Genomic DNA, 23,765 nt, shown 5'->3' with positions numbered 1-23,765 from the left:
AAAGCTTTCTCAAATTCAACCGCCAGCAGTGCTAGCGGGTCCGGTATCTCATGGGCACCGACCAGAGCGAACTGGAGTCTGCCTAAATTAATGTGGGTGGACTTGTTAGGCATGAACCCGCACTGGTCAGGGTGGACCAGGGACTCCATCACTCCTAATAACCTGTTTGCTAGGGCCCGGGTGAGGATTTTGGCCTCCCTGTTTATCAGTGAGATGGGCCTATATGAGGCACACTACTCTGGGGGGTCGACCCAGCTTGGGCAATACCATGATACAGGACTTCCTAAGGTCCGAGGGAAGAGCGCCCAGGTCTCTGCTCCGGAGGAATATGCGGTGCATGTGTGTAATTAGTGAACCGCCAATGCGCTTCCAGGTTTCCACCAGGAACCCGTTGGGTCCCGGAGTTTTCCCCGTTTGGAGCTGCGTAAGCGCGGATTGTACTTCATCCTCCGTTAGCTCAAGGTCAAGAGGTTCCCTCTGTTGCCTGGTGAGGCGCGGGAGTACAATCGTGTCTAGGAAGTTCGAGTGAACAGTCTCAGGGCTCCCATCCAGGGGGAGTAGAGGTGCTCATAGTAGCTGGCAAAGGCATCAGCTATATCGGTGTCCTCCGTCAAACGATCCCCATTCGGCATTCGGATCATTTGGACATATCCTTTCCGTTGTTCCCGCCTCCAGCCAAGCTAGCGTTTTCCCCGCTTTGTCCCCCCATTCATAGATCTGGCACCGAACCGACCAGTGGGCGGTCCGAGCGTTGTCTAAGGCCAGATTTCTTAGGGTCTCTTGTGCCGTTTCCAGGGCCTCCTTTGAGACCTTGGTGCCTAGTTCCAAGAAATGTGCCTCTCGTTCGGACACCTGTCCCTCCGCTTCTGTAAGCTCCCGAATGTGGTTCCGCCGATGGGCGGTCACCAAGGAAGTATCTTCTCCCCGTAAGACGGATTTATATACCTCCCAGATCGTGATTGAACAATCCACAGAGCCCTCATTGAGCTCGAAGTATTCGTTGGATTTATTCGTCAGCCCTTCCGCTATTTCTGGGAACCCCAAGTAATGTGTTCAAGCACCAGGTGGTGTCCGGCTTCTGTCGTTTGCTCTTTAGGGTCACTAGTAGGGGAGAGTGGTCTGAGATACCCCTGGCCAGGAGGGTTGCAGATATAAGTCTGTGGGATGAGCGGAGGGATAAAAATATAGTCGATTCTAGACATTGTTTTATGCGTGTGAGAATAGAACGAGAACCCCAACTCGTTCATGTGTAGGGTCCTCCAGGTATATAGCCCTGTGGAGTCAGTGAATCTATGGAGTGCAGTTTGGCCCAATCGGGTCGTGGCCCCCCTGTGTGACCGATCCATGGCAACCTCCATTACTTCATTGAAGTCCCCCGCCCAGGGCCCACACTTCCGCTCTCTCCTCCCATAATATTGATTGTAAGTCATGGAGAAGGACCCCTGTGAGTGTAGGGGATGCATATGCCGCAATAAGACCCCACCGTTCTCCCCATAGGTCACCCAGCATGACCACATATCGACTGCCAGGGTCGGCTCTGACCTTTTTTACCTGGAAGGGGATGCGCTTGTGAAAAATTATCATTGCGCCCCTGGCGCCCCTTGAGAATCCCACCTGGTATGACTGGATAATTGAACCTCTTGAAAAACCCACATTCCGTTCCCACCAAATGGGTCTCTGTAAGGAAGGCCACATCTGGGGAGTGTCTGTTAAGGTGCTGCAATATTAACTTCTGTTTAATGCTTGAGCCCAGGCCGTTCACATTCCAGGTCAGCAAAGACAACCGACCGGCTTGCGGTCTGTTAAAATGCTGAATGGAGGATCATATGGACCTTGCGTCCCTCCCGCCCTAACCCCTCGAGGCCCCGCCGCCGTACATCCCACCCCCACCAGAAGGTTGCACTTTATGAACTGGAGCATTCTTTAGTATCCGAAACGTCGGATCTCTCAGCCCGGCGCAAGTGGCACCTTCAACACCCGCCGACCTAGCATCATGCTTTGCGGTGTTTGCTGCCCAACATCCGTGAACTCCCCTACCCTGTACTCCCTCCCACCCCCCAACCGGAAGCACCTGTCACCCAAACCGCAACTATGAACCATAAGAACTTGTACGGGGAGCTCCCCAGGGGGTTAGATCACTGCTCCAACTATCCGTCCTGGGCTGCCCATTTGGGTGTTTGTATCCCATGAGTTAGGCGTTTCCTATGAAGACTGGAAGAAAGGGCAAGGAGAACATTAAGCCCCTTCTCCTGGAACCGCTTGGCTCATTGAGGGTCCGCCTGTAGCCTGACGATTCTCATGTCTTTCCATTTCCCCCGGGTGAATTATCTTCCGTGCTGTCCATACTTGGGATGGGTGTTTACCCCCGGGTCGGGGTGGCAGAGCCGGTCTCCCCTCTTGGTGCGCGGTTTTCTCTGGGCCGTATCTTCAGCATCAGAGATCCTCCGTTCTGTTTACCCCATTTGGGATGACAGGTTCCGCAGGTCCTGGCGGAGGAAGGAGACCTTGGAGGACAGCCCGTCTATTTTCGTTTCCACGGACGTCCTAGACTCCCCATAGCAGTCATGTCTGTGAGGGACAGCTCCAGGCCTGTTTAGCCGGTTGGATTGCCGCTCCCACCGTGGTCGTTGGTGGCGGGGACCTTTGCCGGGATGGCCGTGGTGTACTTGTCCATTTTGTTCTGTGCTATAGTTTTGAGGAGCATGTGTTGCCCTATTCAGGGGGTGCCTCTGACCCACGGCTCCAGGAACTGGAGTATCTCCCACGGGTCCCGAGCTTCTACCATGGTGATGTAACGGGGCGGGGGGGAGACCGGGGTCACTATTGATGTCCTTGGTTACTTTAGGTCCCTGGGGGAGGGGGGACTGTATGCCTTCCGTGGGTTCCTCAATGCTGTGGGACTCTTCTTGTCCACACTGTGGCCCACCGGGCCCCGGTCTTCCCCGTTCCAATCCTCCCCCAGCCCTGTTTATGCAGGCGATATGTCAAGGGCACCACCCTCCAGAGTCCTGGGTGTCCCCTTTACTTATGCTGCGGCACCAGTTCTCGACTGCTTCGGTGTGCCTGGGTGCCCCAGTTGCCACTTGTCACCCGTGAGATGTCCCACCACTCCTCCGTCCAGTGACCACACTGTTGTGCTGTGCCAGACCTAAGGCTCCTATCTGCCGGTGCAGGGGCTTCCCAGTCTCAGCCCACGAGTTCCACCGGAGCAAAAGAAAATGGCGGCCTGGGTGATCGTTCGGCTTCCCTCCCGCGCAAAGCCGCCTCAGCTGTTAGTCCAAGTATCTGCCACAAGGGAGCACCGATTTTCCCCCAATCTTCGTCAGGATGTTGTCCGTCCTCACTGCTTCTGAGGAATTATATTTTAAACCAGGTTAATTCGGGATAATACAGGATATTTGCAGGATTATGGGCATCCCAGATGGAGCAGCAGAGAACTACGTCTACATCAGTTGGTTGCCAACAGCGCCCCCCAGGTGTTCAGGGTTGAATCCCTCTGGGACGTACCAGTCAGTAGCAGCAAGGAATTCTGGTATCTGTAGTTTAGAGCTAACCAGGTTCCAACCCAATTTTCAATGTCAGCCCTCAGTAGGGAGGGGCGGGGGCAATTACCAGCAGTGTGGCACTACAAAATCAGGCATGTGTAGCCCGGGTGCAACCCTGCTGGAGCCCCAGTCTCCAATTACATGTGCAAGCAAAAAGAGGGGTCATAGGGGTGCAGCTCTGGGTCCCAGCTGCAATCTGCTTAACAGTCCAAACATATCCTAGCGTTCATTCATGCCTTAGCAATGATCAGGGAAACCGATTGGTTTCAGCTGTTCAGGGTTGAATCCCTCTGGGAAGTACCAGTCTGTAGATTGAGTGTTAACATCCACATCTATTCATTATCGATGGTCATAATTAACCAATGGCTGAACAGCTTACCTAACTTTAGAAAGAGGTTTAAAGCATCTCTATCTCTTCACTATAGATATAAAGTAGAAAGTTTGTTAATTTTGTTCACTATACAATTCCACGCCGTTCAAACAATGTGCACCAAATTTTACATAGTTACCTGTGCAGACCCCCTGGATAGTATTGGTTACATGACATTTAGACACTCCACCCCTTTTCCCCAGATTTCAGCCGTTTCACACACGAGACGGTTGCAATCCGCGAAACTTTAATGTGGTCGTAGAAGCTCCTCGCAAAGCTCATTTTAAGCATCTCGACGCAAGGAGCAAAACTAGAAGGCCTTCATATCCACGTTTCAATGCCCTTGGACGCACAGATTCTGAGATATTTGCCCTGCAACGCATTGCACACGCCCGTTTCTCAGTACAGTTTACTTCAGTGTGCAAAGCACAAAGCGATAAGCGACTCAGAACAGTGACCTACATGATCATTGATTTTCAACAATTGAGAGTGTTATTATGTCTCTTTACAGAACCTCTGCAGAGTACAGGCACTTTTTGCTAGTATTTTCATATACCTGGGTGTGGCCACCCTAAGAACTGACCTTGTTTGATTAATCATTTGCTGCTGCTAGGTGAATGGAAAAACCTCAGGATTTCAGATTTGCCTTGATCTGAGAAAGTGCCCGCACACACAAACCATGGGCTTGAGAAAATCCTCTTAAGACTGCAAGAGTGTGTTGAGAAGAAGCAGGCTAGAGCACATTGCAGGGTGCACAGGGCAACCAAGGGCACTCTTTCTGCAGGCAAAGAAGAAAAAAGACATATGGAGATGTTGTCAGCCTTTGACTAGTGTCTGGGATGAGCAAGACCCCCTATTAAGGACATAGGATATTGGTAGCAGGAAAGGGGGCTGGATGTCAACAGGGATGGAGATATGTACTGGGGTACACAAGTACAATGATTTTAAAAAAAAGCAGTCTGGTACAGGGAGTTGGGCAACAGACCTCTGACGATATTTACTTAGGTACAGCGTGCCAGCAAACAGATGGGGTCGGGGGGAGAAGAGTGCAGGTCCACAGCTATACATGCTCTCCAGGAGCCTAACCTATTTCATGAATTCTTGCTGCTAGGTCATCTGACGAGTGTGAAGGACATATGTATGGAAGGTCTGCGGCTTCCACCCTCAGGTTACAAGATAAAGATCTACACCAATAATAGTGTTTCAAAATGTGCCCCAAACCTGCCATCTCAAAACTAACAAAGATTAAAAAACACAAATAACTGTGGTTGAAGTTGCCATGCATAGTCAGCAATAGCAACATCTAGCAGTATAGGAGTTTGGATAGAGTTGAGCAGTTTTCCCTTTTTCCTATTTCGAAAGATGTGGATCACAGTAGTTTCCCAGGGAATCTGTGGAAAATTGTCCATTTGTCAAAAAGATCACAGCATTTACATCTAGAAATACAGGTTTATCTACCAGAACGTACCTGCTCTTTAGTTTGTGCCTTCTGGACATAGTCCCGTCCAACTTTAATGCGAGGGGTCAGAATCGCTCGAGTAAATTCCATGACATTTATTCCCAGCAGGTGACAGAGTTTTTGTGCCGCTAGAGAGGGTAAATGAATAAATTAGCTAGCAACCTCAACTCAGTAGTGCTTTGTATATTATACAATACGCAAGTAGTAGATACTAATCACTACTGTACAGAGCAAAGTAAAAAAGCAGGGTTTTCGAGAGTGGGGGGCTTGAAGAGAGTTGCAAGGCGAGGTACAGGAGATGGGGTCTGGGGTGTGGAAAGAAAGGTAAAACAAAGATTATAAGGTTTGGTGGAGGGTAAAGAAGAGTAAAAGCCTTGAAAGCAGAGCATTACGCCATATGGTGGAATACCAACTAAGCTGTTGATGGGACTCAAAAAAACAAACTGAATGGACTTGTTCAGATAAAAATACTAGAAACATCAGTGATTTTAATACAGGGGTTTTCAACAGGACATAGATGGTAAGGAACAAGTTACTTTCCTGTAACTATTGTTCTCCAGCACTTACAAAATGTCTTTCTCTTATAAATCAATCACTGAGCTATGGGTCATTCTGTCCCAGCCAATGACTGCCCTCTCCGTAAACCCCTCCTCTGGCAGCCATCTGCAGATTTGGTAGCACGCAAAGTGGCAGTATGACCAAGAAGAGGGAGGGTTTGCATGTGAATCCATGCCAGACCCATGCTGGAGAACAATAGTTACAGGAAAGTAACGTGTTCCTTCTCCAGCATGGGGTCTGGCATGGATTCACATGCTCATGAAGAAAGAATACATAGCAGTACAACATTACACAACCACAGGAGGTGGCGTAGCTCAACAGAAGCAAATACTCTTAACTCCAGAACAGGCTCACCTTCAAGCGAACAGGTTGCATAGCACTGCTTGGCCAACCCTGGACTCCTCTCTGGAATCCCCGTCGGAGAATCTTGTGAAGGTATGCTTGGACCTCCACGTAGCAGCCTTGCAGATGGCCAGCAGGGGCACACCAGACAGGAACGCTGTCGTTGCATCGATCAATCTGGTGGAATGGGCTCTCGGATGGCCAGGCAGTGGCCGGTTTGCCAACCGGTGACAGTGTGTGATGCAGCCAGAAAGCCACCTGGAGATGGAAGCCTTGGACAAGGCCTTCCCATGGTTCACAGAACCAAAGTTCACAAATATTTGAGATGTCTTCCGGAAACTCTGTGCTTGCCACATAGAACTTCAGGGCATGAGCCACATCCAGTGAGTGCACAGTCCTTTCAGCCAGCGACAAAGGTTTTGGAAAGAATACAGGCGACACCAAAGGCTCCTTGAGGTGGAATTCAGACGGAACCTTTGGCATGAAGAAGGGGTGCGTCCGCAGCACCAACCTTGAGTCGTGAAAAGTCAGATAAGGCTGTTTACAAGAAAGGGCCTGGATCTCACCTACCCTGCTGGCAGAGGTGGTGGCCACGAGAAAAGCACTCTTCCACAAAAGGAAATTGAGAGGGGCCTGATACATACGCTCGAAGGAAGCCCCCCATAAGCCTCGTCAGTGCCACGTTGAGTTCCCATGCCGGGGTAGGGGCTTTCACCGGTGGGAACAATCGAAACAGTCCTTTGAGGAGATCCTTGACTAGACGGCAGGACCAAAGAGAAGACTGGCCTGGAGACCTGGTGTAGCAGGAGATAGCCGCCAGATGCACCTTGATAGAGGCATGCATCAGCCCCGCCTTCGCCAAGGACAACAAGTACGGAAGAATCTGTGAAGCCGTGACCCTCAGAGGGTTGATCTTCTGTGATCGGCACCACGTAGCGAAACGCTTCCATTTGTGCCCCTTGCACTTAGTCGATGACGATCTGGCAAGGACCTTCCTGCAGTCTGGCGGCAACTCCCACTCTCCGAACTCCAAGATGGCAGGAGCCAAGCCTTCAGGTTCAGCAATCCTGGGTCGTGATGTAAGATTGCACCTCCTTCTCTGGAGAGCAGATACGCGACCACTGGAAGCTGACTGGCGGCAACGTTGACAGGCTGAGAATGTCCGGGTACCAAATCTGCCTCGGCCAGGCCAGGGCGACAAGGATCATCCTGCATTGATGAATCGCAGCAGGAGAGGCAATGGAGGGAACGCGTACAGGAAGAGGCCTTCCCACAGGAAGGAAAATGCGTCCCTCATGCTACTTGCCGGGTGGAACCTGCTGGCGAATCTCCGGCATTTAGAATTTGCCACCGTCGCAAACAGATCAATCTGGGGTTTGCCCCATCTGAGGAAGAGGCTGTCCACTTGATCCTGCCGGAGTTCCCACTCGTGCCAAGAGCGTAGCTCCCTGCTGAGGGAGCCAGCAATGGTGTTCTCGACTCCCACCAGGTGGAAAGGAATGAGGAACATTTCCTGGGCGACGGCCCAGTGCCACAAGTAGTGCGCCTCTCTGGAGAGTGCTGGGCATCTGGTTCCCCTCTGCTTCCTGATGCAGATCATTGTGGTGGTATTGTCCGTGAAGACTCATACCACTTTGCCCTTGAGGGACGGAAGGAACGACTTCAGAGCCCAGAACACTACCCACAGCTCTAGGACATTGATGTGGAGATCCCTCTCCTCCGGGGCCACAGACCTCTGTCATGGAGACGTCCGCTTTGGGCTCCCCAGACCTCCAGCGAAGGTCCGCACTTTAGCGATCTTCAGTGCCAACAGGCATTGCACCTTGCCCGGCATGACCATTATCCTCTCTTACGAGGGGGCCGCCAAGCAGGGGACCGTATTGAGCCTGGACCCCAGGAACAGTGCATTATGCAATGGAGTCGAGCAGGACTTTGGATAGTTCACAAAGAACCCCAGATCCGTCAGCAGCTGGACCGCCCTTTCTGTGTATTCGACAGCGACTTCTCTTGACTTGGCACGGATTAACCAGTCGTCGAGGTACGGGTACACATGTATCCCTTGTATTCACAGATGGGCCGTCACTGGTGCCAACCACTTCGTAAACACCATGGGCACCGACTTCAGTCCGAAGGAAAGAGCCTTGAAATGGTTAGCGCTTTCCCTGTACCACGAAGTGCAGGAATATGCGATGCTTTTTGTGGATGGGGATGTGAAGTAAGCGACCTCCAGATCCAGCAATGCCAGGAAGTCCCCTTCCTCGCAGCTGGCCGAGCATGTGCTGCAAATTATAAGTTACTCACTGTAGATGCTAGTCCATAGTCACCTTTCCTCAATACTACATGAGGTATCCCTCGCTAGGGACGGGAGACAGAACCTTTTTCACCAGCAAAAATCTTCCCCTTTAAATTTAATTGAGAGGCGCACAGGGGCACGCCCCTAGGAGCATGCGTTCCGCCGACTCCAACCACCGGCGCCACTACTCCGTCCCCAATGACGCGTCGACAATATTACCAATGCCGAATTACACCGATTTTATTAGGCGGGAGGATGGTGCGACGTAGGGAGGAAAGGGGACTATGGACTAGGAGTATGTTAGTTACTATTAACGTATCATACTCCTACGTCCCGTCCCCTTTCCTCCATACTGCATGGGCGATTACAAGTGAATGTAGCCCCAGGGTGGAGAGGTGACCCTCCTTAAGAAAACAAGTTCCTTAAAATTGACTGTCCGAACGCCATGTCTGACCTAGAGTCGGCATCCAGACAGTAGTGCTTGCAGAATGGCGAAGGAGTGGCCCGAGTGGCCGCCCAGTATATGTGCCGGAAGTGGCTTGTGCTGTCCCTCATAGGCTTCCGTAATGGCTGCCACCATCCACCTTGTGATGGAGGCCTTAGAAGCCTGATATCCTGGCCTTGACCCCGCCAAATGTGACAAAGAGATCTTCAGACTAGCGGAAGCTCTTGGGTCTATCAAGGTATAATTTTACAGCACGTCTAACATCCAGACAGTGTAGGAACCGCTGAGCCTCGTTGGGATCTACAAAAAAAGTGGGCAGTACTCTCCTCATTCAGGTGGCACGAAGAGACTACTTTAGGCAAGAAGGTGGGATGCGCTCCAAGGACCACCTTGTCCCAATGAAAGGTAGTGTAAGGCTCGGAAGCCACAAGAGCTTGGATCTCGCAGACACAGCATGCTGGTGTAAAACCCACCAAGAGGACTGTCTTAATGGTGACCAGCCGGATGTCCGTGGACGCCATTGGCTCAAAAGTGTTGAGGTCCCACACGGGGTGTGGCTTCTTGATAGGTGGGTAGAGCCTGGTGAGGCCAGTCAAATGTCTTAATCACCAGGGTGGAGGAAGAAAAAACGTCCTCCTCTGAGTTCCGGTAAGCTCAGACGGCCACCAGATCTGTGCGGCAGGTGTCTATTTGCACCCCTGAGTGGGCGAGGTGTGCAGAGAAATTATAAATTACTCACCGTAGTAACTAACATACCCTTAGTCCATAGTCCCCTTTCCTCCATACTGTATGGGCTTCCCTTCCAAGGGACGGGAGATGGAACCTTTTTCACCAGACAAAAAAACACCTTCTCTTTTAAATTTAGAGGCGCGAGGGGGCGCAGCACAGGGATCATGCGGTGCCCTGACTCCGCCCTCCGGCGCCACACCTCAGTCCCATAGATGCGTCGACAACAGATTTAACATTGTCTATTGACACCAGTATTATTAGGGGGGAGGGGGATTGGTTGGACGTATGGAGGAAATGGGACTATGGACTAAGAGTATGTTAGTCACTTCCTCCATACTGTATGGGCGATTACAACTGAATGTAGCCCCAGGGTGGAGAGGAGACCCTCCTTAAGGAAATAGGTTCCTGAGAACCGACTGTCCGAAAGCCGCATCGGATCTAGAGCCGGCATCCAAACAGTAATGCTGGCAGAAAGCCGAAGGAGAGGCCCAAGTGGCCACCCTGCTTATGACTTGCCAAGGTACATGGCGCTGGAAAGCGATGGCCGTTGCGTTGGCCCTGACTGCGTGGGCATGCATGTGGGCTGGGAGAGGCTTGTGCTGGCCCTCATATGCTTCTTTGTTGGCAGAGACCATCCAGATGGAGATGAGGCCTTCGAGGTCTGATAGCCTGGCCTTGAGCCGCCGAAAGTGAAAAACAGGGCGTCCGACTTGCGAAAGCCCTTGGTCCTGTCCAGTAGAATTTTAGGGCACGCCTGACAACCAGGCAGTGCAGCACTCTGCAGAAGATAGGAAGGACTATTTCTTCGCTCAAATGAAATGCAGATGGAACCTTGGGCAGAAATGCCGGGTGCATCCGCATGACTTCCTTGTCCTTGTGAAAGGTGGTATATGGTTCAGAGGCGACCAGCATATGGATCTCGCTGACTCTGCGAGCCGAGGTAAGACCGACTAGTAAGGCCGTCTTGATGGTGACCAGCCTAATGTCCACGGACGCCATTGGCTCAAATGGTTTGTGCGCCAGGGCACCCAAGACTATGATAAGGTCTCACACAGGGTGCGGTCTCTTGACGGGCGGGTAGAGCCTAGCGAGACCAGTCAGATGTTTGACGATAGGGTTGGAGGAGGAAGAAATGCCTTCCTCTGAGTTCCTGTAAGTCCTAATGGCTGCAAGATATGTACGGCAGGTGTCCACTTGTACGCCCGAATGAGCGAGGTGCGCCGAAAAGGAGAGCACGTCGTCCAAATTGCAGGCCAAGGGGTCAATTCCCTTGGAGTCTGCCCAGTGGCAGAATCTGGCCAATTTGCTTTTGTACTGGGCACCTGTATGATCTCCAGATTGGCCTGTGAGAGGCAAAGGTGCCGAAGCGCTACCTGCTCAGGTACCACGCTGTGAGGGTTAGGTTCCCTGGCACAGGGTGGATGATTATTCTTCCCCCCCCTGCTGTGCCATAAGATGTGCTGGGCCCGTCGGGAGGGTTATAGGGGGCACCTCCGAAAACCATGGCCTGGCCGGCCACCATAGGGCAATCAGAATGATGGGGAGTCGGTGAGACTCCTTGATCTTGCAAATTGCCTTGCCTTGCCTTCATGCCGTTCCACTAGAGGAGAAATGCATCACCCAGAGAGCCGGGGGCCTGACCCTTCCAGGATGCGAACTGGGGACACTTCTTGTTGTGCAAGGTGGCAAAATTATCCACTTGGGTGTGACCCCACCTGCTGAAGATCTCCTGAATAACGAGGTTGATTTGCTGCCACTTTGCTGCCAGCCTGCTGAGCCTGTCCGCCTCCAGGTTGGATTCCCCTGGAGGTGGACTGCCGAGAGGTATATGTCATTCCCACATGCTGATCGCCAGTCTGTACAGAGGAGGTGATCTGGTGCCTCCCTGCTTGTTAACTTAGTACACGCTGGTCGAGTTGTCGGTCTGTCTGTATGAGGACAACCTTGCCCTTGAGAAGTGGGATGAATGCTCCGAGCGCTAGCCAGATGGCGTTCAGCTTCAACCAATTGGTATTCCTTCTCCTCTCAAGTCCAGGTGCCGTGGACCGAGAGATCGTCCAGGGTGGCTCCCCAGCCCTCGAGAGAGGAGTCTTTGGTGATGGTGGCCTGTGGAGATGGCGGCCGAAAGGGCTTGCCCATCGGTAGGTTGCAGTCCATGGACCGGTTACATCCGGGTGGAGAGATGGAGGAATGTTGATGATCTTGGATTGCAAGCTCCACTCCCGATTCCATGAGGCTGCGAAGTGCAGCTGAATCCTTCTCATCCTTAGTCTTGTGTGCGGCACGGCTAACAGGACCGCAGCCAGTCGACCCAGGAGATGATGGTACCACCATGCCGAGGTCACCTTTTTGCTGAGGAAGTGGGCGGTGGCCCTCTTGATGGTCGAGATTTTGTCCTCCCACAGGAAAACCCTCTCGGAGCACGAGTCCCAATTGAGTCCCAGGAATTTCATAGTCTGCGTAGGCTGCAGCTGTGACTTCTTGAGGTTGAGCGAGAAGCCCAGATCGTGCAGTGTGTTCATAAGGACAACTGTAAACTTGGCCTGCTGCTAGATTTATTGTCAGCTTTTAATCTTGTTGACCATCAGATCCTCACTGATCATCTCTCTTCAGCAGCTGGCTTCTCGAGCAACGCTACCTCCTGGATGCAACCGCACCACCTGGGTCTTTGCTCCCTCTGCTGCAGCAGACCCCAATCCCATCCACTGTGGCATACCACAAGGCTCATGCGTCTCGCCAATGCTCTACAACATCTTTACTAAGCTCCTCTGACAGTCTTGACAACCTGCGTGTCACATACACGAACTACGCTGACACCCAGGTTCTCATCACGCTCTCAGGCTGCTATCAAGAGGATGCTAGACGGATTAACTAAATTTTCTTGGAAATTCAGGGTTGGATGGCAGAACATTGCCTTTGTCTTAACGATGAAAAATCCGAGCTCTGGATCGTTGGCTCCAAAACACGCATCAACAAACTTGATGCCTGCTATGCCTCGATCAACTTCGATGGCAACCAGATAAAGGTGGCCAAAGAAATTAAAACATGGGAGTATATTTGGACTCCACTTTATCCCACAAAAAACAGGTGAATGCTACGGCATCTGCCATTGCATACACTATCAAGCTTGTCAATGCTTGTAAAGCATTCCTATCGTCCAGCAGTTGCATCATTCCAGCCAGGGCCTCAGTGCTCTCCAAAATGTTCTATTGTAACACAGTATACTTAGTGTCACGACTCGCTCCCTTCGCTCCCGTTCCCACCATTTGGGGGCATGATTTGGGGTTTATTCCCTACTGGACTTTTCCTCCGAACTTTATGCTACAGTGCTGTGATGATTTGGGAGCGCTAAATCCCTATTTTCCCAGCTACTTCCCTTCCGGATCCATTCCAGGTTTTTGGCAGCCAGCATGCTTCTTTAACCAAATGACTATGCTTCCCAGAATGCCTGGCCCACTGCTCCACCTCCGCCCTTGCAACACAAGGTTGGGTGGAGGATAGGTAACAGCTGTGGCGGCAGGTGCAGCAATCAGCACACCCGAGGCGTGTGCTCGTTAAGCAGCTTTAAAAGCCTCAGTCTTACTTCAGTCCAGCGCTGGTCATCGATTGCAGTGTTCCTGTTTTTGACTAGTCCCTGGTTCCTTGCCTTTGTACCTACTTCCTTGTTCCTGTTTTCTTGTTTCCTCCGCCCTGAATTTCGGATTCATGCGCTAATTGATTTCTGCTCCCTTGATTTCCCTTTTTGTCTTCCTCTGTTTGCAGGCAGCAATTCTCAGTGCTTTCCCCTTTTAGATGCAGCCCAGTTTGTCTGTGTTCTATATTTCTTTGACTCTGTCCTTTGCTGCTGTTACCCATTTGCCTTAGCCTTCCTCTTAGTTTAGTTTCCTGTCTTTTCCTTGGAGGGGTAGGGAGAAGTTTGCATAGGTTATTTCGTTTTCCCTGCTCCTGATCCTTACTTTCTAGAGGATCCATTCCATGTTTTCCACTGCACTTCTGCATTTATTTTCCCTTTGATTATTAGGTGTGGTGTGCGGTAGTAGCTAGCTCCTGTGTGAATGCTTATGTTTTCCTCACTATTTTGTAAACACTATTCCCACTTAGGTATTTAGTTTTCCTTCCATTGCTGTTCTAGCCTTTCGGGGTCCCAGTTTCTTCAACAGGATTCGTGGGCTAGCTGACATTCAAGAGGTTTATCTCGTCCTCGTGAGTACAGTTCTTAAGTTCCCTTATGTAATACCATCAAGAGTGTTAGTACACAGATCCTGTCATTGCTTGCCCTCCACGTGGGTTTAGCGCTGTCAGTACCTGTAACAGCAATTGGGGGTAAGGCGCTTGCCGACTTTCCTCGCGGTCAGGTGCTTACCCCACATCCCTTTTCATATATTGGTTTTGATGTCACACTCTATTTGCACTCCTGGGTTCTAGCATACCTGAGTCGTAGTTCCTGGGTGCACATTTCCCTTGCCATATTCGCTGCCTTTGTACTCGCCTGACTAATCCTGACAGTATGACCAGCCCAAAATTCCCATTGAAGATGGCAAGTTTAAGAAAGAAAGGCAGCAAGGCCTCTAACAAGTTTGTACAGAAAGCTTCCCCTACATTTACCTGTGACAATCAAATCACTAGTCCTGACTCCAATGAACTCCTTGTCACGAATGGGCATTTACGTGCAAAGTATTTTTCCCATAGGATGGCACATCCTACATGGCCTGATCCTAGTTCTATCTTTGGTTTTGATCCCGATTCTATGTCAGCACAAGCCTTAGCCGCAGAAAACAACACACTGTTAGACTTATTATACGAGAGTACCTCTGTTGTTGAACCCCATGATTCCAGTTGTGCTTCACCTCAGATAGAACAGTTTCATGATACCAACATAAAGAATGGAGGGGTTTCTTGCATAACCTCTGTTTTCTACCCTCAGTCTAACGCATACTCCGTTGCACAGGTACATACTGTAGTCCCTAATGCCAAGAGGTCTAATGTCAATAGTTTGTTTAAGGGAAACACAGACCAAGTTGGAAAAATAAACTATAAATCACAGAACCTGCAAGCAGTAGAGGACAATGTACAATCGATGCACATCCAGATTGCTAGTGCAGGATCCAGCCCTGATGCCACTATGCTTCCCCCTGTGCCTACTGATAGTGATGTACAGTTAATGCAGGGCATGCTAAGAGCTAAACTTGAGGAGTTAAGACAAGAACTCATTTCTGCACAAGAGGAAAATAAAACCTTACACTCTTTACTGAATACACCTCAGACTTTATCTGTTGATGTGGAGGAAGTGAACACTGTTCAGCCCCTAAGTGCAGAGACTTTGGTAAACCATGATATTTGTCGATATGTTAGATCTATTGGGAGTGAAGGTCTTTCGTCTAGCACAGCGCTTAATCTAGGCACAGGTTCTAACAATTGTTCTGCTGTTTATCAGGGATTGCAGTTAGCTGAAGAGTTACAAGCCACTCCTTTACCAAAAATACCCTGTGTAGCAGTTTGTCATAATTCTGAGCTAGCACACATACAAGCTTCTGAATTCCAAACACAATCCACAATGGTGGCATACACAGATTCAGTCACTACCGTAGGCTTAGGCCCTGCTCTTGATACAGCTGCTGAGACTGAAGTAGATGTTAAAGCTGATGTGGAAAACAATGTTACCTCTGGGTTCACTCTTCCTTCTGCCACTTCTGATCAATACGAACAGTCAGAGACAGTACAGATTTCATGTTCTGATGGACTCATTCCACAGTATACTGAACCAAAGAACCGTCAGGCGGTTCCTGAACTGTTGATTGATAATCTGCCTCTTTCAGAAGCTAAAACAGAGGAATGGACAATAGACGAAATCCTGATTAACAGAGACTTTACTATGGTGATTCCACTGATTGATTTTGACTTCTACAAAGAAAAAGACTCTGTGTCACCCACTAAAGAAAGGGACTGCAAGGGTACAGCTCAGTCTTTGGTTACTGGTGCCAAGGAGTCTACTGCCCTAAAGGTGCCCTTCATTCCTGAGCCACCGATGGGTCTGTCAACTTATGAGACTTCTGTCTGTCCTCCTACAACCATTGACTCTTCTATGATTCAACCCACAGCCCTGCAGTCATCTTTGGCACACCTGTCTTCAACCAATGAACCGCTGCCATGTCTGCCATTTACTCAAGAGCCAGTCCCAAAGACCTGGACATGTTTGTATCCAGCAACCGAGATTGCTACAGCTTGCATGCATTCAGCCTCAAGGTTTCCCCTGACCTGCCTGTCTTCAGCTACAGTGACTCATCCTGCAGATCATCCTTCAGCTTTAGAGCCTCCGGTAGTCCATCAAAAGAGCATGTCTTCAGTCCCGGAGTATACTGAGTATTTGCCTTCAGTTCATGAGACGCCTGTATCCTGCATAGCCTCGCTGCCAATATCAGAGGTATACCTGTCTACACCATCAGATTCTGCTGTATTTTCTTCTGCTCCAGCGATTCCTCCTGAATCCCAACCATTTACAGTCGATGAACGTCTAGCCTGCCTTTCTTTTGCTTCAGGAGGAGCACCAGAATGCCTGCCTTTTCCACAAGACGATTCTCCCAACAGCTTCACTTTAGCATCAGAGCCTCCTAAAGATGCAGCATCAGAGTTTGAGACTTTTGCCAGCTCCCGCTTCAGAGTCATCAAGCTGGACCAAGTGGTGAGTCAGAACCACTCACTTGGGTGTGCACAAGGGGTGGTGCAGACCGGCGTATTACCTACAGGACTTGTGCAACAGAATTCCGCCAAGAAGCACCAGTCGGGTGCTAGTAGCCAAAGGAAGGGAATGACTGCTGCAGTTCAAGATGTGTCTGTTATTGCTCCTTCTGCAAGTCTGCCTGAAATACCAAGTACTGCGTCTATCAATCCTATCAGGATGCCAAACATCCCTGCTGTGGTATCCCACGTGAAACAGAGTGGCTACACGACTGTCACCAGGAGTACTAGCCTTGTACAACCCATTGGACTTTCAGGTCTCCAAGGCGTAGAACATGTGCAGTCAAACCTTAGTCACTTTCAACCACAAGCCTTTTCCCAGATGGATGACAGAAGGAAATCTGAACCTCTACCTCAGCCACCACCTTCTCTAATGGCTGAGCATAAACCTTTCCTGAAGCCAGCATTTTCCTCACCTCCCGCATGTCCACTCTCGGCAGAAAGGCTAACAGAGCTTCTACCATTGCCTAAGGCATGTTGCACCAGCCTGCCTCCCTCCTCAAAGACTTATAAGGGTCCACTCTCAGTGACTGAGCTTCCTGGACCTTCCAACTCTGCTTCTGGTCCTGCAAGTCCTTCATGCCTTTCTTCGAACCATGAGTCTCTTCCTCACCAGAAGCCACCGTTTCCATCAGTACCACCTCCAAAGACAAAGCACTCCTATCATGGAAGTCCATCTGCCTTTGCCCACAGGCCACCATTTCCATCAGTGCCACCTCCAAAGAAAAAGCACTCCCATCATGGAAAGAAGATGTCTCGTGCGGGTGGCGGGCACCCGATGCCGGCCGTAGGAGGGGGTATACTGTCACGACTCGCTCCCTTCGCTCCCGTTCCCACCATTTGGGGGCATGATTTGGGGTTTATTCCCTACTGGACTTTTCCTCCGAACTTTATGCTACAGTGCTGTGATGATTTGGGAGCGCTAAATCCCTATTTTCCCAGCTACTTCCCTTCCGGATCCATTCCAGGTTTTTGGCAGCCAGCATGCTTCTTTAACCAAATGACTATGCTTCCCAGAATGCCTGGCCCACTGCTCCACCTCCGCCCTTGCAACACAAGGTTGGGTGGAGGATAGGTAACAGCTGTGGAGGCAGGTGCAGCAATCAGCACACCCGAGGCGTGTGCTCGTTAAGCAGCTTTAAAAGCCTCAGTCTTACTTCAGTCCAGCGCTGGTCATCGATTGCAGTGTTCCTGTTTTTGACTAGTCCCTGGTTCCTGGTTCCTTGCCTTTGTACCTACTTCCTTGTTCCTGTTTTCTTGTTTCCTCCGCCCTGAATTTCGGATTCATGCGCTAATTGATTTCTGCTCCCTTGATTTCCCTTTTTGTCTTCCTCTGTTTGCAGGCAGCAATTCTCAGTGCTTTCCCCTTTTAGATGCAGCCCAGTTTGTCTGTGTTCTATATTTCTTTGACTCTGTCCTTTGCTGCTGTTACCCATTTGCCTTAGCCTTCCTCTTAGTTTAGTTTCCTGTCTTTTCCTTGGAGGGGTAGGGAGAAGTTTGCATAGGTTATTTCGTTTTCCCTGCTCCTGATCCTTACTTTCTAGAGGATCCATTCCATGTTTTCCACTGCACTTCTGCATTTATTTTCCCTTTGATTATTAGGTGTGGTGTGCGGTAGTAGCTAGCTCCTGTGTGAATGCTTATGTTTTCCTCACTATTTTGTAAACACTATTCCCACTTAGGTATTTAGTTTTCCTTCCATTGCTGTTCTAGCCTTTCGGGGTCCCAGTTTCTTCAACAGGATTCGTGGGCTAGCTGACATTCAAGAGGTTTATCTCGTCCTCGTGAGTACAGTTCTTAAGTTCCCTTATGTAATACCATCAAGAGTGTTAGTACACAGATCCTGTCATTGCTTGCCCTCCACGTGGGTTTAGCGCTGTCAGTACCTGTAACAGCAATTGGGGGTAAGGCGCTTGCCGACTTTCCTCGCGGTCAGGTGCTTACCCCACATCCCTTTTCATATATTGGTTTTGATGTCACACTCTATTTGCACTCCTGGGTTCTAGCATACCTGAGTCGTAGTTCCTGGGTGCACATTTCCCTTGCCATATTCGCTGCCTTTGTACTCGCCTGACTAATCCTGACACTTAGGCACCTTAGAAAGGAACCTCAAAATACTCTAGGTCCTTCAAAACAACGCCCTGAGATCAGCTCTAAGCATACCGAGAACTACACATCTCAAGCCACAGACAGGATGCCCGCTTGCTACCTATATGGGATAGAATTGCCCTCCGCACGCTAGTCATCACGCACAAATTCCTATCAAACTCTGCCACCAAATACCTGGTGGACAAAATCAGCAAACGCGCTCCAACTAGACCAACTAGAGCCCTATACACACATACACTACCTTGATGTGCCTAGATTCCACCTAAAAAAAAGCAGGGGGAGCAAGCTTCCCAGTACTAGCTGCCAAACTGTGGAACGCCTTACCCCTTAACATCAGAATGCAACCGGCCTTCTGGACCTTTAGAGCCAAAGTTAAGGGATGGCTCTTCGACAAGAAGTCAGTGTGATCTCTTAGCACACTGGTACTGCATCTTTGACTAGACCTACTGTAACCACAGTCGACCTGAACTTACATCTTCCACTTTTTCCTATGTTTGAACTGTATGCATCTCTTTTGTTTAGTGCCAAAATTGTATCTAACTGTATATAAGAAACGTTGTATAAGCATTGGGCGCCCATTTACCTCAGGGTTAGGTGCATGGTACAAATAAAGAAACTAAAACTAAACGAGACGAGACCTTGCAGGTTTGGGCATTCATGATCTGTCTTGCAGAACTTACCTATCTGTCCACGGACAGCTGTTCTTTTTCATTGAATAACTGTCATTAAAAGAAATGTTGCAGGTCTTCTTCATCATCTCTTTCCGCCTTGTGCATCCCTCATCCTAAATGGGATTTGAACGTGGTCCTCACCACGTTATGCCATAAGCCATTTGAACCCATGACCACTACCGATCTTAAATACCTTTCTTGGAAGATTGCTTTTCTGATCGCAGTAACATCGGCGAGGCGAGTAAGTGAGTTCTAAGCTCTTTCTGTGAAACATACGTTCCTCACATTCGACAAGCACAAGGTTGTGCTTTGCACTCATCCTTCCTTCCTGCCCAAGGTGGTTACCGATTTTCATTTGAACCAATCAATCTCCTTACCTGTCTTCATTCCTAACCCGGCATCAGATGCTGAGAGACTTTTACACAACTTGGACGTCAGGCGAGCCCTGAAGTTTTACCTTGATAGAACGAGTGAACTCAGAAGCTCCTCACAACCCTGTCACATTAGGAGACCCGAAAGGGAAACCGGCTTCCAAAGCCATCTCCCGATGGATTGCCTCAGTATTTCAGAAGCCTGTGGCATTCATGGCCTTTAACCACCGAAAGGCAACCATGCTCATCTTGTACGGGGCAAAGCGGCTGCTGTTGCTTCCAAAAGTATGTCCCTTGGGAGTCCATCGCCAAGGTGGCTACGTGGGCTTCCCCATCAGCTTTTTGTAAGCATTACTGCTTAGACCTGAGCTCCAGGGCTGATGCCCAATTTGGCCAGGCTGTTCTTAAGAATTTATTCCAGTAAAGGGGTTTTCCATCCACCCGTAGTACCTGTGGTGTGTACTTGGGAATGTCACACAAGTATGGAGAAAGGGGACGGGATGTAGTACTATAAGTTACTCACCGTAATGACTACCTTACTCCTAGTCCCCGTTCCTCCATACGCCCGCCCGCCGTCCACTCTAAAAAGTATCCTCTATTATTGCTTAAATGGTCTCAGACCGGGCGATAGAAAAGGACTGGGGGCGATTCGCAGGGCAGTGCTCAGGAGGACGAGGTTACAGTCACATGCGGTGGCCTCACATAAAAATAAAAGGACAAAAACAAACATTTGATGCTTTTTTTTTTTTTTTTTACAAAGTGCTCCCGTCACATCCCGAAGGACGGAATGTCCCACAACTATGGAGGAAAGGGGACTATGGACTAGGAGTAAAGTAGTCACTACAGTGAGTAACTTTGTTATAACTGAACACGTTTGTCACAGTTTCCTAATACACTGTAGGAATATCTGCACATTTAGTACATATTCAAAAAATGAGGGATACTGTTGAAGTAAATCCTATGGGCTTCGGGACTACAAGTCCCATCATCAAGGAAAATACCCTCATATGTCTGCATTTTAAAAGAAAAAGGGATATATAGTTACTGACACACAGCCTCACCAAACATTGACAAATCTAACATTTTAACAGAAACCAAATCCTGACTGAACACCACAGTGGTGAATCGGTATCTAGTAATTCCATCGAATGACAATCCATCTAACACCAAACCATCTAATTTATTCTATCGAAATACCATTCCACAGAATGGCCATTTTGTTTAATAAAATTTGATGGATCCATTGAAATGAACAAGTTACTTTGTTACCTGGTAACGTTCTTTCGATGGGATGTTCCAACGACGTATTCCACATCTATGACAGGTAATCACTGCAGCTGTGCTGCTTCAGAAGATTTTCGGCGTCTGCGTCCTTCATCGATGACGTTGATACGCTGTCATCGAGGGCCTCCGTCGAGCTGACGTCACCAGATGTCCCAAGTAGGACGCACGAAACCCATAGCCTCAGTTGCAGGTTTTTCCCAGAACGTGTGGCACCAATCTTCTGCCAGTATGAGTACAGAAAGCCTTGCGGAAACCAAAGCTGCAATCGCATAAGAAATTCTGTAGAGGGGCAGGTAGGGAGGGAGCGATGTGGAATACGTCGTCGGAACATCCCATCGAAAGAACGTTACCAGGTAAGAAAGTAACTTGTTCTTCGAAGGGATTGGTTCCTCCGACGTATTCCACATCTATGACAGACTGCCACAGCAGTACCAACGTAAGGAGGTGGGAAAAGAATTTAGAATTTTAGAATGCCCAATTAAATTGCAGAATAGAGGACCGCCTTGCCAAAGGCCAAATCTTGCCCATGGATAGAATCCAGGGAGTAGTGTTTTACAAAAGTATGGACAGAGGCTCATGTGGCTGCTTCACAAATGTTACGAATGGGAACACCCCTCTGCAGGGCAGTAGAGGCAGCCATACCCCTAGTAGAATGGGCCCGTAAGCCTACAGGAGGGTCCTTACCCGCCAAGCAGTAACATTCAGAAATTGTCAAGATAATCCATCTAGACAAAGTCTGCTTAGTAACAGCTTGTCCCAAACACCTTCCAACATATCCTACAAAGAGCTAGTCGCCCAATCTGACCCGGGGCATTTGTGAGATGTAGAAACTTAAAGCTCTCCTAGGATCCATAGGAACCTATGGAGCCTCTCCTCTTCCTTACCAGGATGCGGAGGAGGATAGAACGCCGGAAGAATGACCTCCTGGCTTAAATGAAATTCCGACACAACTTTCGGAAGAAAAGAAGGACGAACCCCAAGGACAACCCTGGCCTTATGGAACACTGAAGGGTGGCTTAACAGAAGGTGCCTGCAACTCACTCACTCTGCGAGCGGAAGTGACCACAACTAAAAATACAGTTTTCAAGGTCAACAGTCTCAAAGGGCAAGAATGTAAAGGCTCAAACTGAGCTTATATTAGGAATTTTAGAACCAGGTTCAAATCCCAACCGGCACCTGGAAAGGTGACAGTGGGAACATATTAGTGAGCCCTTTCAGAAACTGAGAAATCAAAGGAATTTTAAAATAAGAACACTCCACAGACAGCGCCGCCAGGTAACCTTTAATGGTACCCACTTGCAGGCCCTTGTGGGCTAATGAAAGCAAAAAAAAACAGAACCATAGGAATGGCACATGAAAAAGGATCCACATTCTTCACCCTGCACCAGTCGAAAGAACTTCCTCCAATGACAACGGTACAGGGACTTTGTTGCAGGCCTTCTGGCCGAAATCAAAACCTCCATCACGTCTTCAGGGAGGTCCCAATCCTTATACCTCAACCTTTCAGAAGCCAAGCATGAAGGTTGAGGGACGTGACCTCTGGATGGAGAACCTGACCCCCCTCCCGTGAGAGCAGATTGTCTCAGTAGGGAAGACGGCGTGGAGGGCAGATGGGCATGTCGAGAAGGTCCGGGTACCACGTTCTCCTGGCCCATGCCGGAGCAATGAGGATCATTCGGTAACCGAACCTCTGCAGCACTTGCGGAATGACGGGGACTGGAGGGAACGTGTACAGCAGTGGGAAGGACCACTCCACTAGGAACACATCCCCAAGGCTCCTCTTGGAGGAAATTCCCGCAAGCAGAATCTTTCGCACTTCCGGTTGACACTGGTGACGAAGAGATCCACTTGTGGGGTCTGCCAAAGGGCGAAGATCTCCAGGAGAATCTCCTGAGCCAGCTCCCACTCGTGAGAGACTGTGCTCTGCCTGCTCAGAGCACCCGCCACAGCGTTTGTCTCTGGCCAGATGAACTGCTGAGATCGAAATTTCCTGCTGGATGGCCCAGAACCAGAGCTGCATCGCCTCGCTGCACAGAGAGAGAGACCCTGCCCCCCCCCTTTTTATTGAGGTAGTGCATGGCCACTATATTGTCCATCAGAATCAGGACAGTCTTCCCCCGCTCAGACGGCAGAAAAGCATTCAGGGCTAGCCCGACGGCCCTCAGCTCCAACAGATTGATATGGAGTCTGGACTCCGACAGAGACCAACAACCGCTGCCTGTCAACTCGTTGGCATGAGCTCCCCCCATCCCGTGAGGGATGCGTCCGTCACGATCGTCACCTCCGGCCAGGGTAGCCAAAATGGAGCCCCCTTCATCAGATTGCCTTCGACGGACCACCACAGAAGATCCTGGGCGATCGAGGGCGGCACCTGAACGGGAGCCGACATCCTGCCGGAGGACTGCGACCACTGCATCTTGAGAGCCCACTGCATCTTGAGAGCCCACTGCAGAGATCTCATCTGCAGCCTGGCCTCTGGCACCAGGAGAATGCAGGATGCCATGAGGCCGAGCAACCTCAAGAACTCGAACTCCGGGAGACTCTGAGCATGTTGAAACTTGTTCACCATCTGCAGAATGTGATGAGCCCTCACCAGGGGAGGAAAACAGCCCCAGGGATGTGTCGAGCACTGCTCCGATTGAACTGGAGCTGCTGGGTAAGTGTCAAGTTGGACTTCTTTAAGATGAGGGAGAAGCCCAGCCTGTAAAGGGAGTGGCGGGTGACTGACAGATGATCCAGGACTTTCTCGGGAGAGCGTGCCCTGATCAACCAATCGTCCAGCTAGGGGTAGACGTGAATCCCCCTTTCCTGAGATACGCTGCCACCACCACCATGAGCTTGGTGAAGACCCTCG

The 23,765-nt window shown here is 49.9% G+C and overlaps 1 protein-coding gene across 2 annotated transcripts in view; it reads right to left on the bottom strand.

Moving 5' to 3' along the window:
• The window catches only part of MYH10 (myosin heavy chain 10), a 1,173,511-nt gene that overhangs the window by 664,750 nt on the left and 484,996 nt on the right, over positions 1–23,765 (bottom strand). For both annotated transcript variants that reach the window (XM_069654592.1, XM_069654593.1), the window contains exon 13: positions 5,384–5,502. In XM_069654592.1, coding sequence (XP_069510693.1) covers positions 5,384–5,502 — 119 coding nt within the window. The remainder of the gene's footprint in view (positions 1–5,383; positions 5,503–23,765) is intronic.

The sequence above is a fragment of the Ambystoma mexicanum genome, chromosome 3q (assembly GCF_040938575.1).
Source record: "Ambystoma mexicanum isolate Mex_15411 chromosome 3q, UKY_AmexF1_1, whole genome shotgun sequence".
In the NCBI taxonomy this organism is placed as follows: domain Eukaryota; kingdom Metazoa; phylum Chordata; class Amphibia; order Caudata; family Ambystomatidae; genus Ambystoma; species Ambystoma mexicanum.
The sequence above is the reverse complement of the archived record's forward strand: the minus strand, read 5'-3'. Positions and strand labels throughout refer to the sequence as shown.